The 15,534-nt window shown below is 37.3% G+C and overlaps 1 protein-coding gene across 1 annotated transcript; it reads left to right on the top strand.

Annotated features, from left to right (window-relative positions):
• Nucleotides 1-147: 147 nt before the first annotated feature.
• On the top strand, nucleotides 148-15,302 carry LOC139730619 (RNA polymerase II-associated protein 3-like; the record flags this gene model as incomplete). Its single annotated transcript, XM_071641475.1, is given in 9 exon segments — nucleotides 148-309; nucleotides 2,219-2,346; nucleotides 3,350-3,471; nucleotides 3,952-3,975; nucleotides 3,978-4,114; nucleotides 8,037-8,453; nucleotides 9,802-9,899; nucleotides 12,192-12,286; nucleotides 13,998-15,302. Coding segments are annotated over 9 exon segments (1,269 nt in total), but the record flags the coding sequence as incomplete, so codon positions are not given.
• Between the last annotated feature and the right edge of the window lie 232 nt (nucleotides 15,303-15,534).

Below are 15,534 nucleotides of genomic sequence, written 5' to 3' on the forward strand. Positions count from 1 at the left end.
GACTTCTTTCACACAGCTACTGTATATTCAGTGAGACATCAGTTTATATGGCTGTCAGAAAGTGAATTTATGTGTTCCGGCATACTGTTAGACAATATGTCTGCATGTTACGTGTTTAAATCATATCGTATGGAATTTTATTTTCAGGAGAAAGCTTGTGCAGCAGTAGATGACAGTGATGATGCTGATAAGGTCGGCAACAGGAAGGAAGTAGTGGAGGAAGATGAATATGAGACGGACAGTGATGCTGAACGTGAGGAGATGGAGATGCAGCGTAGAATCATGGAGGCAAATGCAGAGAAAGAGAAGGTAGGTTATTGAGAGTACCAGTATTACATGTGCATTCGCTTCGAAATTAAACATTATTGCCTTAACAATAAGTTTGTATGAGGATGGTAGAATGATATGTTGCTGTTTTTCTCCACACACACACCCCTTCCCCCTAAAAAAAAAAACAAACCCCAAAACAACAACCACAAAAAAAAGTGATTTAAACATATGTTTTCGTTTGTGTTCTGCAAGAAATTAAAGGGATTCCAGAAACAGGTTGAGAAGTTCATAGTTTGATAGGTCTGGCTGTATGTTGCAAGTCTGCTCCCACATAGGACACAAGATGTGGCTTTCTCTTACTGTACTCCTCTTCATGTATGCCAGAAACATAATGGCAATAACCCATCTGTCAGTGTGTACTTTTTGTTTACACAGTGACTCATCGTATAAAGTGATACAAATTCCAGTGTGCACACAATACTGCAATGAATACCTGCAGTGTATACAGTTTTATTCATTCCATCAGATTTATTCAGCAAGTCTCGGAAAATTTTGGCAAAATGTACATTGTACCAAAGACCAATAGCCAAAATGTGCAAAATATTTTACATTACATCATTAATGTTGGTGCATGGATGTAATATGACTGCTGCACTCCTACTAGATTTTCAACAAAATATCATGTTCCGATACATTGAAAGTTCAGGTTATAGGTCAAGTGAAATTACAAAATTGTGTTGTGCATGTAGTAAATCAATGGAGAGACAGATGACAGGATTTCATGAAGCTTAGGATGTGGGTGCAGTGACACGTTGCAAAAGCTGACAAAAGGCTGTAGTTAAAGGACAAGTCCACCTTCATATACATAATAATTGAGAGAATGCAGCAATGTTAGTAGGACACATCAGTGAAAGTTTGAGGAAAATCGCACAATCCGTTCAAAAGTTATGAATTTTTTGAAGTATCTGCGCAGTCACTGCTGGATGAGAAGACTACTACAGTGTATGATGTCACATGCGTACAATGATAAAAGAAAAATATAAAGAGAATTTCACAAAACTTTACTTCTTGAATAAAATGCACATTTCTTAGACTTGTTACTGACGAATGTTAAGGGTAATATTATTCCCCCTGCCTTCTGAAAGAAAGAAATAGAATGTTCTTTCGTTACGTGATTTGTATGTGAGAAAAATTGAAATATGTTGAATTTTCTTTATTCTTTCTTTATATCGTAGTACACATGTGACATCACAGGCTATAGTAGTCTTCTCATCCAATTGTGACTGAACAGAAACTTCAAAAATTCATAACTTTTGAACGGATTGTCCGATTTTCCTCAAACTCTCACTGATGTGTTCTACTAATATTGCTGCATTCACCAAACCCACATGTCTATGAAGGTGAACTTGTCCTTTAAATGCTTAGGATGTCAACTTAGAATGTCAACCTTTTTTTTGGCCGATTTGTTGTATCAGTTTAGTAATACCAGGCAATCAGTATAATACATGTGTGGTATATTGGGCAGCTTGTGGTAAAGGTTATTTTGGTATCCACATTGAGTAAAATATGCACCAAGTACAACTTCATACGCATGTGAAGGCATGTCAATTAGTATCATAATGTGGTGTGATACAAGGTTACTTGTTCCAGATTTTGTGGTTGCATGATAGTTATGGAAATTGATGACATACCGAGGTTAGTCTTTTGATGCATATAATTATGTAAACTCATCAGTGAATTTAATTACTCTGTAATATGCAGGGACAAATTTAATTTTCAGACCAAATGTATGTAGGCTTTAGTCCGCACACATGTACACATTCTTTATTTTCAAGAATATGCAGTTGGCTCCTGCAAACACGTTTCTAGTTGCGGGGGCTATAATCGTCAAAACATTTTGTTTTTAATTCAGTGGTGAAGTTGTGTAAACATTTTTCTGTTTTCTCAGGGCAATAACTTCTTCAAGAAGGGCAATTATGAGGATGCCATAGCATGCTATTCCAAGGGTCTCGAAGTGGATCGAAGCAATGCCTTGCTGTCTGCAAACAGAGCCATGGCTCTTCTCAAATTGAAAAGGTAATACTTGTAAGAATGATTCTTTGTAGCCCAAATCAGTGAAGTATCCTGCTTTCTTACATTTACATCCTGATGTTGAAAATGGTCACAGTTTAATAGGCATGAGCAATTTGTTCATGTGGCTCATCTTCCTGCGGAAGTGGGCTTGAAGAACTTGCTCAAGTAAGTGATGCTGCCCTGAACTGGATCCACAGCTTAGATATCAACCTATAAGTCTATAACCCCTCACCCACCCCATTGTATTGCATCATACGACAAAAGAAGAAGAAAGAGCAGTGACTCTTTCATTCATATTGCAAATTGCTGTGCTGTCATTCAAATTGAATACTGTAAAAGTGGAAATTTTCGTGGTGTTAAATTTTCGCGCATTTCGCGCAATCAGAAACTAGCACGAAAGTAAAAGCATGCAAATATTTTTGCTTGCCATATGTTCCTGCAGTTGATGTCTTGATACCGCGGAATTAAAAACACGCGAAACTCTTCTTATCCATCTGAGCGCAAAAAATTAGTCACGTGAAAATATCCACTTTTACAGTAGTAACTGTTGGACTTTGGGGCTCTGGATGGGCAGACTGTATTACATGTTACGTGAACTACTGTCAAGAATGATCACTGCTAATTTTAAAGTCAGTGTTTCAAATTGTCAAAAAAACAAAACAGGCAAATTCTCTTTTTGTATTTTCATTTCTATCTTCAGATAGTGCAGAGAAAGCTAAAAAAAGAAGAAGTATGTATATCATGATAGTTCAGTGCAGGTATTGAGCCTGTTTAGTGGTAATCAGAAGACTGAGCAACATATACCGGTAATCAGTTGAGGGTTAGGAGGGTGTGTCACAATTTCTGGATAGTAAATGCTACAAGCATTACAACAAAAAAAAAGTGATCTTATATCATTCACATGGTTGCAGTCATGCTGTGGCAGTCACATCGACCATATCATGAGATTTCAACGTGCCACCCATGGGGAGCTTTGATAATCTCCAGATTTATGTTTTCCCCACAGGTATGAAGAGGCAGAAAAGGACTGCGATGTAGCTATAGCTCATGATTGCACTTATGTGAAGGCATATGCCAGGAGAGGATCAGCCAGAGTGGAACTTGGTAAACTGGAAGAGGCTAAGAAAGGTAGATACATGTAAAGGTAGTCACAGTGGTATCTACTCCACAGTTTGGTAACAAATGAATTAAAGATTTGTCTAACTTTATGTTCACTAGATTGTATTTTGCAGTTGTCACAAAAAAACAACAACCCCAAAACAAATTGTAATCAATACTGTACTCCTATGATGCGTATGAATTTCATTTTGTTTTCTTTTTAGGCATCTAAATTCATAACGGATCATGTTGATTTTTATGTTTGAATGACTGGCTGGTAAAAGTAGGATCCATTCATTTTAAGACAACCTTCAATGACAACCTTTCATGAGCAGAATCAGATGGGAAATTTAGAGCTGGTTTCAAGCATCCCTATCCACTAAATGCAAAGATTAAGCAGAAAATAAAGCAGCAAATCTGCAGGAAATGCATTGACTCTTTTCGCGTGTGCTGACCGTTGCAACAAAGTATTCAGTATCCTCATTTTAGTACCCTGTGTTTCTGATGCAGATTTTGAGCAGGTCCTGAACATTGAGCCAACAATAAGCAAGCCAAGAATGAAGTGAAGAAGATTGACAAACTTCTCAAGGAGAAGGAGGAGCAGAGACGCCAGGCCATGGAACCTACTAACATCGTTCAGGCCGTGGACAAACCACCTCACTTGCGATCAAAGGTCAGGATACAACCCTATTTACTGCAGTTTGAAGGTTCATGGTAAAGATGCTGTTAAACCAGAAATTCTCACGTGCTTGAAACTTTAGTGAATTTGGCTGGGAGTCAGGATCCCTGAAAGTTCAGTGCATGCGAAAGTGTTGATATACATAATGCATGGAATACCAATGGCATTTTGTGAAAATGTTCATACTTAAAGGAAACCCAAACCCAAAGAGAAATGTGGATTGAGTGAAAGCAGCAACATTAGTAGAACATATCAGTGAAGGTTTGAGGAAAATAGTACGATTTTTTAAGTTTTGGTGTTGGAACCGCTGGATGAGGAGACTACTAGAGATTATGACATATGTGTGGACAACAATATAAAAGGAATTCCACAAAATTCATTTTTCATGAAAATTACACATTCCATCAACTTGATACTGACGTATGTTAAAGGACAAGTTCACCCTCTAATACATGTGAATTGAGTGAATGCAACAATATTAGTAGAACACATCAGTGAAAGTTTGGGGGAAATCCGTTCAAAAGTTAAGAATTTTTAAAGTATCTGCACAATCACTGCTGGAGGAGAAGACTACTACAGTGTATGATGTCACATGCGTACAACGATATAAGGACAATAAAAAGAGAATTTCACAAAACTTGACTTTTTGAATAAAGTGCACATTTCTTCTACTTGTTACTGACGTATGTTCGGGGTGATATTATTCCCCCTGACTTCTGAAATAGAGAAGTCGAGTGTTCTTTTGTTATGTGAGAAAAGTGAGAATATCTTGAATTTTCTTTATACTTTCTTTACATCGTTGTACTCATATGACATCACCAGCTGTAGTAGTCTTCTCATCCAGCCGTGACTAAGCAGAAACTTTAAAAATTCATAACTTTGAACAGATTCTCCAATTTTCCTCAAACTCTCACCGATGTGTTCTACTAATATTGCTGCATTCACTCAATCCACATGTCTATGTAGGTGAACTTGTCCTTTAAGGGTAGCAATTATTCCCCCACTTTCTGAAAGTGGTTAGTCAAGTGCTCTTTCATTATGCTAGAAAAGTGAATTTCATGGAATTTTCTTTATATTTTCTCTATATTGTTGTCCACACATACATGTATGTTGTTGTTGTTGTTTTGTGTTTAGTGGCGTTTTCCATTCTCTTTAGAATATTTACACCATGTATGTCATTTACCTCTGGTAGTCTCCTCATCCAGCAGTTCCAACACCAAAACTGTAAAAATTCATAACTTTTGCATCTATTGTCCAATTTTCCTCAAACTTTCACTGATGTGTTCTACTAATGTTGCTGCTTTCTCTCAATCCACATTGCTCTTTGGGTTTGGGTTCCCTTTATAAGTGTTTCAGGCTTTACAGTACTGTGTATATATATATATATATATGTGTGTGTGTGTGTGTGTGTGTGTGTATGTGTATGTGTGTGTGTTGTTGTTGGATGTTGGATGTTGGATGTTGGATGTTGGATGTTGTTGTTGTTGGATGTTTAAGAGAGTGATACAGTAACAACACTCAAGAGGCCAATGGTTTGTTTCATCAGGAGATGAATGCTAATGATTTTTATAGGCCTCAAGTCAATTCCTCATTTATTTGGTAAATAAACTTTTGTTAAAAGCCCTTATACAGTAGTAATTGCAAGAGAAGCAAACAGAAGGTTGTCAAGTGAGACAGAGTCAAGATGCCAGCGAGGTTCTAACCCCAGTGAATGGGCCAAGATAGAGACTTGCCAGAATTGCTTTACTTACACCTGTGTATTTGAATTTTGCTAACAGCATTCTGTAGCAAAAATCACAACCAGTCAGCAGAGCTGATGTATGATACATTTTGCAATCGTGGCTACTTGGCAAATCAAGATTTCCAATAGTTGAAGTAACAGGCTGAATTACTCAAGATCTGAATTCTGTTGTACAGTCAGTCCGCAGCGCGAGCGAAAACGCACGTATTTATTCAAGTCGTATGCACGGCTGAGCGGTGCTTGCATACGTAATGAGCAGATACATGGTCATGAATAAATCCGTGTAGAACGAGTATTTCTTGTCAGTTTTCGACATTTTTAATATCGACTGAAAGAGAAAACATTAGCAAATATGCTCATGATCAAAATAAAACGGAAAAGAAGAATATAGAATATCAAAATATCTCTCGAATTCGGTATAGTATTCAAAAATATTCCTTCACGTTTGACGCCAAAAAACTAACCTGAAATCTTTCATGCCCCTGTAAAATATGGTGAAGACTATGTCCGCTAAAGTATATAGTATCACAATAAGGGCAAGTTTTCTCATCTTCATTTCAATACGGGTCAGGAACTAGCAAAATTCAGAGACATGTCTAGCGTCGAGTTTAAAAAGATTATCCTCGCGTTCGCACCGGAATTCCGGGTCTGTGATTGGTCGAAATCTGTCGCAAGACGCGGCGTGTCGCATTGCGTATGGTATCCATTGGCTGCTGACTCAATGCTGTGAGTTCAAAAACTATGTATCAGATAAAAGTGTCATTGATATGAGTAATAGCTGAATAGTGCACAATTGAGTTGGAGGTAATTTGAAAATGAAAGCCTATATTAGTTTCATGAATCCATGATTTTTTCTTTAAATGTTAGGTTCCAGATTGTGATCGAATTTTCACTCTCTATACAAAACTTGAACTTTACACAGAAACCAATGATGTGTATGTGAGTGTGCACTTACAATGACCCTGAACAATGGACCTGGCTACCACCTGTCCCGAGCTCTGCTGCAAGGCACATGAATGCTTTATCAATTATTCATGTGGATTGCCCTGAGCACTGCTAGTCTGAATTCTTGACACAGGGTGAAATGCATGCACATGAAAGAAGTAAGCACATATTTCCATGTGCTTGCACACACCACATTTCAGAATTAACAAAGACTAGCTGCGATAGTGGAATTCCTCAAGAAGCATTCCAATCCTGGTCATTGTCCACGACCATTGTCTGGGTGTCAACAACACACTCCACGCGTGTTCATTCACTACCCCACTTTCGGTAAGAAAACATAATTTGCCTTGTTTTCAACAGGAAAATTCACAACCTTAAAAATGGTGCCCCTCTTCGTTTTTTAATTGATCATACTCGCTCAAGTTTCACGATTGTGAAATCGAAGAAATTACGGAGATCCATTTTCAATACCAGTCAGGAACTAGCAAAACATCAAACTATGATCTAAAAGCTTCTTGAACACTGGCAAAATAATCGTTTACTTTGATGCTAAAATGGACTACTATATTGAGATCAAAAATAGGGAAATTAGGTATCAAATTAATGAGCATAATCAGCTCTATAACCTACCCAACCATCCTGGGTCAAACAATGCACTGCGAAAGCTATGAAAGCTGTTATTGCGACCTCTGCAAAAACTTTCGCAAAGTATCGCGAAATCTCGTCAGTCTCAAGGGCACAAACTGCGCAAACGCGATTCTGAATAAAATTGTCGTTCGTGCCTCATTATCGCACGCGCTGCGGACTGACTGTGTAAGACTGGTGTTCAGGGTAGGCTCTCTCCTGTCTCATGGATGAAAGTCACATTTGCATGGCTGTCAGTGCTAACAACAGTGTTAGGGCCTTTGAAAAAAAGGCTCGTATAGAATACGAGGCTATTAATTGATCAGTAACAGCAGCATGTGTGGTTGCTTCTTGATAGAACATATTACTGTAGAAGATTTAGCAATCAAGATGTGCAATTACATAATATAATGTGTGTCATCAAAGAAAATTTTAAGGCCTGATTTGTATCATTTCCTGCAGACACCTCTTATTGAGGAAAAGCTTGAGAAAATGACGTTTACAAATAAAGACTGTCCAAATAATACTTCGCATTATAAAAATTCTCATTCAATGTATTTTGCATTTGATATAGCCTCTCTACTTTTTCCTCACTGTGAATTGCAGAAGCCACTCAAGAGAATGATCATCCAGGAAGTTGGTTGTGGAGTGGAAGAAGAAAATCTAAAAGAGCAGGAGAGATTAAATGATAAGTCTAACCAGAGAGACAGTGTGCCAATAAGTATTAGGGATTCTAAAACAATGAACTTCAGAGCAGAACAATCAGAGTGTGTGCAAACTACACCTACCATTCAAGATGTAAGACCAGATTCAAAGCAAGCTGAAGACAGAGAAAAGACTAAACATCAGACAGGTCTGAGTACATCTAGAAGTCATGGAAGTTCTCTGTGCCAAAGAGGAAATCATCAGCTGAGAGCCACCACCAAGCCTGCAATTCCAGCTGTGCCATCGTCATCCTACCAGCTCCAAGCTGACTGGAAGAGACTCAAGGGACATCCAGACATACTGTCTGAATATTTCAAGGTGTGTTCAATTCAGTCCTTTTGGGGTGTCATCAAATAAGTAAAGTTTTTGATGTAATTTGATAAATATGTTGATGCTTGCAAGCTTGAAAACCAAGGTTAGTCAAAGCTTGGTCAAAGTTCAAGCTACATTGTGAATCAATCATCAGTGTAAATCTATGCAGTTCCTTTGGTGTCAGTATACTTGTGTCCTCAGCGAAGTTGCCATAATTGTATCTTAACTCTTTATGTGCCATGGTGTAAACCCCCTGTGTGCCACATTATTCTGAGACAGCAACGTAGTCATGCTCTGGGGAAACATTCTGCTTTTCAAATCTATGTAAGTTCAATAGATTTTCGTTACCCTGGACATGTAATGAGCAAAGTTGTAAAGAAAATTCCCAGCTTTGCTTTGATGTAAATTGTATGATAATTCTGTCATCGATTTTCTTTTAAATGACCAGTACCTACATTTGCGTGGAGGCATGACTTTTGAACACAAAACAGTGCATGAAACTTAGAATTTACACACAAATCAAGTATGGAAAACCGCTTGATAGCCACTCACCACATATAATGCAAGCTACATGTGACATGAATGGAATCGCAAGAAACGCCTTCATTGTACTGTTGCATTTGGCTATTGATCAATCCGTTTGGGTGGCTTTGTGCGTTCGAGCAGAATATGGGAAGTTGGCATGCTGTCGACTGAGTGGGGCGTGCGAACGTGGCACATAAAGGAGTTAAAGTACATGCACTGCAGAACACTTACTTTGGATACATTGGTGTTACGCCGCTTTGGATTTATTAAAAATTATTAAAAATTATTCAGATTGGTATGGAGGTGTATCATCAAAAAATCTTGCTGCCTCAAACTTTTAATGGAAGCACCCTTTGCGTGTTCCATCCTTATACATGAAAGGTTGATTCTTGAGATTCTGCTTGTGTGCACTCTACTAGCAACATTTTTGACAGATTTTTGGCAAGTCTTGTACAGAGGTTTATTGTAGCAACAGATATTTCTAGTTTGATATACCTGTCTTGTGGAAAGAAAACTGTTTGTACATACACAAAAATATTAACCCATACACACCAACACTCCTGTGAAATGTTTGATTTAGAACAGTTTGGTGTCAATGTGACATAATGTCATATTTGTTATCATATTGTATCCACTCGAGAGTATGCCTCAATTGGATATGCTTGTAATCATGCTCATCCTTTTACACTTGAACATGTAACCCAAACTCCTTTGATTTCTAGAGGCAGTGGCCATTCGTAATGTCAATGAGTGTAGTTTATACTAACCGTTTCCAAGTTGCAAATGTCTCTTTCCTACACAGCATGCACTTCTTTGTTTTTATTTTCAGAAAATCCCACCTACCAGTTTTGTGAAGCTGTTTCAGAATTCCCTGGATACAGCAATGCTCACCCAGATACTAACTCTTCTCCAGGAATCTTACATTCCGTAAGTTTTACTTATCCTTACGTATCCATCAATATACTATGTGATACCTGGGGCCTGTCTTATAAAGACTTGTGATAGAAATCAATCACAAGTTTCATGTGAGCTTCAATGCAAGTTGCGATTGATTTCGGGACTTGTGATTGATTTGGGGGCCCTGGAAAACCTAGCACTAGTACTGGTAATAAATCCAGTTGTATAAGTATGACTGCATTGTTTATATTTTGCACCTCACTGAGTATTTCAGACCTCCTATGTCAAGTGACAAGTAGCCAGTGTAGATGATGGGGAAGGAGACTAGGTCTAAGGGTTATGGAATACTGTGAAGTGTGTGGAGATCTTGTCAAATCCCACAAAGTGACTATGTGGTTTGGGTTCATATACAGCTGCAATGAGTGTGATGTGTCAGTACGTATACCACACAGTAGTGCCTCATACATGTTTCAAGGTCACATGTCAAGGTTACATTGTAGTATATGTAATAAGGCTCCCTTTTTTTGTATCTGTTTAATGTGAATATTTATTGTATTGTATCGTTTCGTTTGTACATTTACATCAAGGAGATGCAATTCAGCCTCTGGGGTGCTATGTACTTTCCTTTTGATGAAATAAACCAATATCTATTTATCTATCTATCTATCTATCTATCTATCTATCTATCTATCTATCTTTCTACTATCTATCTATTAATCTATGTATCTATCTATCTGTGTTATGTACCTATTGTGGGACATCAAGGATGATTTGTTTTGCTATTATTTGAAATATAAAAGATTCCTTTTCAAGGTTGCTTTATTGATGAACTTTACGGAACAAGTGACATGTAGACTTTTTGAGTAATCAAGAAAAAAACAGAAGTGAGAACCAAATTGTGATTTTGTTTTCAAATGAATATAGTTACTGGAAAATAGTGCAGTAGAATTTAATAGACTCTGGTACTGGAAAAAGGCCAATAGACCATGTCAGAGACAGAACTTGGCTCTTTGCTGATAAGGTCAGAGTAAAAAATGCAGGTCAAATCTGAGATCAGTATTCACAAGATAGTCCTGTTAAATCCAGAAGCTTCCGGAAAATAATAGCTAGATAAAATGAGTATCTTAACCCATTGAAAACAAGTCCCGGGTAGGTGTCCATAGGAAATTAGTGTTATACCAAAATAAGCTCACCCCCGAAGGCTAACATTAGATATTTCAGGCTTGCAGACTCACAGGTCAGATGTCAATGTTAAAGGGACGCAGTCCTCACGAAATTTAAAAAAATATGTTGTTGTTGGTACCTCCAATGAACTAGTTTCATCAAAAACAAACTTTCAAATCACCAAATAAGCTTGTACATTTCGGTTAAAAAAGTGTGACTCTGCAAATGAGCAAGTCTTGGCGGAGAGTCATACGTCATCGATGCACAACTCTTTCCAGCGGTGTTCTGCTCGTCATCCCTAGTTATTTATAAATACATGTTTACTATTTATTTTTATATTAATTGTATATATGAATAAGCTTGAAATATTTTGTTTGAAATAATAAAACCACATATTGTCACATTTTATGAAAAAAATCACATATGATCATTCTGAGGCACGGCTGTCAACTTGAGAGTAGGGCATCAATGACGTTGCACCTTTTGGCAGGCTCTTACACGATCGCTTGCAGGAATTATTTTTTAAGAATCGCATACGGAGACAATTTTTGATGTCCACGCGTATAAATTGGTGAAAGGTTATATTTTTTACTCGTCTTAATTATCAGTACAGTGAAAATCTCAGGACTGCTTCCCTTTAATATGAAATACTGGTAGAACTTAAATGCATAAATGTAAAGAATCGTGCACTGATGGATTGGGCTGTGAGGATGTCAAAAGGGACAGGGGAAACATACAGTTATCTTTTTCAAGTAGTCTGTATGCTTGTTGTTGCCTGTTTTAGTGCTCTCAACACAGATGTATTCAGCTGTTATGGCATTGTGGTGAAGTTCCTGCCTGGACAGTGAAATCAGGCCTCTTCATGTATTTTCCAGGAAAATGCATTAATGTACTCAACTTGTTGTGAGAGTGCAAAATATCAGCTGATGAGAGCACAACACAATAGCACAGATCTTTAGAGGTAATATGCCACCTGTTTATGCCAGTACAGTTTGTCACAAAATAAAGGTAGGCCAGATAGGAGAGGTCGGACTATATTACCTAAAAGGCAGTGTAATACAAGTTTTTGCCACTTTTTAAGTATGCCTACTTTGTGAAAGCAACCTTATCAGATGTATATGTTTATATTGTGATTTTATTTCATTTTTTTTTTTTCAGGTCAAAGCTACCAGTCATTGAAACTCTGGAGGAACTGTCAAGAGTGAAAAGGTTTGATATGAACGTTATGTTCATGTCTTCCAAGGAAAAGCAGGGTGAGTTCCAACATTAAAGTTTACAAAGTAGAGGGGACCCCTTTTAAAATGAACACTGATACGATGACTCGTCAGAATTTTAAGCATTTGATGTAATGTGCATAGTGTGGAAATCCATGACAAAATACTTTTAAGTATTTTTCATTTGTTATTTTCCCTATCCCCATAGTGGAAGTTTGATATTATCACTTTTTGAAGTGCTGTATTACATGTTTACTCATAAGAGCACTCTAAGAGTACCTATATTGTATTGTATTGTATTGCATTGCATTGCATTGCACTGCAAGGATTAAAGGACCTTATTGGAAAAACGGACATTTCTGTCAATTTCTTTGTTCTTTGCGAGGATGTTGAAAGGATGGGGGGGGGGGGGATTTTCGACTTCCCAGTGTTTGCTACAAGGGCTCACAACAAGACACACATCTCAACCCATGTAGATACATCCACAGAGAAGCAGAGAATTAACACTCGCTGTACAGTGCTGTATGAGGGCTAAAGTTTTTGCTTCAGTAGCATGCAGCACAGCATATCATCTGCCAATTTTTGCATCTGGTTGTAGGAGAGGGTGTGACTGATCTTTTAATTATGATTCGCAGGTGTTTCCAATCCTGTTTGGATTAAAGGAATCCACTGAGAGCATGTCGTTAGAAGCAGGAAAAACTTATCCCGCCACAAACTGTTTTAACTATTAATGGACCCACAACTAAAATGAGTTTTCATTATCAAAACTCGTGGTGGTTAAAATGGGATTCTACAAATACAAATGTGTACAAAATTAGTATTCAATATACTCTGCTTCAGGACATGACAATTTTATCATGTGCCAGTTGGTATTAATGTGTGGCAACAGTCTGTAGTCCTACATGTGTGCATCATTTAGCATACTATGGGAAATTTCATTATGATAAGGAAAATCTTGTAATCCCAAGGATCTACTGTTAATATATTCTCTTTCAAGATCTGTAGCAATATGGGCGACTTGAATTGTTTGAATCACCAGTTGATTGTAATAGTAGATATGTTAAATCTTTTAAGTAATGAATTAAAAAGGACAAATTGCGTAATAGTTCCTCATAGTAACCCCTGTTTTTTTTTTTCCTCCTTTAGGAAATAGGGTAGGTTTGGCATTGTTTTAGAGAAAAGAGGGTAGTCATTTACTGTGCATTGCAGGAACATACAAGCTGAATTTGATTTGATCGTGGAGCAAGATTGTTATTGAAAATTCCAGACCATATCTGCATATAGCATATGAAGGTACATTTCACATCCATGTATCTCTACTAGCATTTGTGCACCATTGTCAGTTGGGTGCCACATTGCTCCCCATCCTAGTTTTATAAACAAAGAGTTAGTATTTATCTGCCTGTACAGGCTAATATAGGAAAATAATGTGTCATTGGATATGAGTAGCACACATGTAACACCAAAACAAACATTTAACTTAATGAGCAAACTATAAGAGAGTGAGCTGATGATTTTTTTTTTAATCATTGTTATTAATTAATGGAGGGGTTGTGCTGCATTATTTGCTTTTCTGATGCATTCCTGATGCCATTGATATCTACAAATCAACTTCAGGATGATATGCCCTCAAGAAGAACTTTCAACTGAATTGTTGTTTGTAGAAAACAAGACAAACAAATGATCACGGTGCCATGTAGCATTGCTTACAGAAGTTTTTTTTTTTGTCTTGCTTTCGTCATTCTTCTAGTTGTGAGGAATCTGTTTTCTCATCTGGCAGCAGAGGACGTAGACCAAGAAGCCTGTCAACACCTTGCAGCAAAGTATGGCTTATGACACATGTAGCTGAGTGACCATTAGGAGCTCTGATGGACATCAATGTGGGAATCTACTATGTCTTTCAACAATGAAGTCTGCTGTGATTTGCTGGACAGGCTTATGTTGTCAAATATCAACAAAATTATGAATCCCTTTGGAACTGAAATGAAATCTAAAGTTACTATTACAAATTTGGGTGTATTGAGAACAGGTCTAATTTTGCAGGAAAGGCTGCAGCACCTGCTTCAAGTACTGTAAACACAGAAATTTTTGCGGTACATTTATTTTTGCATATTTTATGCTACTTTTGGCCATCGCAAATTCTAAAACCCACAAAAGTATCTTCACAATTTTCTGTGAATAATTTGAGTGGTTTGACAATTGCACAGTTCGAAATCAAGAACCCGTGAATATGTTTTGGAGCTGCTCTGCGTGAAAAATTAATAGCACGAAAATTACAACATTTACAGTTTGCAATTTTCAACGTGTTATGAGTTCCTCATAGTGAGTGTTTTGCACAGCACTACAGTGAAACCCCGTTATAACGAGGTCCGTGGGACCGGCGATATTACCTCGTTATAACCGTACTCATCAAAAACAAAGAAAAACATAAGCATGACGTCATATACCCATCAATCAAACTAAGAACATCCTTTGCGTTGTTTTTTCACAATTATGGATCATTATTATTGAGAGTATTGAGGGAAATTATTTGTGAATTGATACAAAAAAGACGGAAAAAAAGTAGGAGCTGAAAATGCCTTAATTCTTTATTTTTCTTCTGAAAATCTCTTCGCGTAATAGTTCACATTATGTTCTTGACAAGTAGGCCTATATTATATTCGTGATTCTTTCTACACCTATCTCTTCCTCTCGTATTGAACCATTCTGAAAGTATATTTTTTCATTTGTGAAAAACAGCATAAAACAAAAACAGATAGTATATAATGCGTTTGTTAAGTTTTTCTAAACACCAGCGCAAATAGAGTAACATACATGCATTGTTTACCGTAACTTTCGAGGTATTTTACGCTGTTGGTTCCAAGCGGGAATGCGATGATTTCATGAATCATTTCGGCTGTAATCTTATTCAATGTATGATCGTTGCAACAGAAGGGATTAAGAATGAGTTCTTTATTTTCTTCCGAAAATGTCTTCGCGTTTTCTACATCCGTTCTGGAAAAATATGCGACAAGAAATTTGGAAGGTTGTGATCCTTTTTACGCAAATCTGTACCTCGTAGCGCATTCTGAAAGAAAGAAAATTTCCATTGTGAAATGCAGTATTGAATGATAATGAACAAACCCAAATCTATTCAAACCGTTGAATGCGTTTGTTTCTTTTTCTGAATGCCGACTCAAGTAGATTAACACGCCTTATTCAACTATTTTTACGCTACTGTCATCTGGCGGGATCGCGTTGATTTCATTAATTATTTCGGCTTTAATCATACACATTCATATTTACAT

The sequence above is a fragment of the Diadema antillarum genome, unplaced genomic scaffold (assembly GCF_040938485.1).
Source record: "Diadema antillarum isolate AM-2024a unplaced genomic scaffold, OU_Dant_1.0 seq00000322_RagTag, whole genome shotgun sequence".
In the NCBI taxonomy this organism is placed as follows: Eukaryota; Metazoa; Echinodermata; class Echinoidea; order Diadematoida; family Diadematidae; genus Diadema; species Diadema antillarum.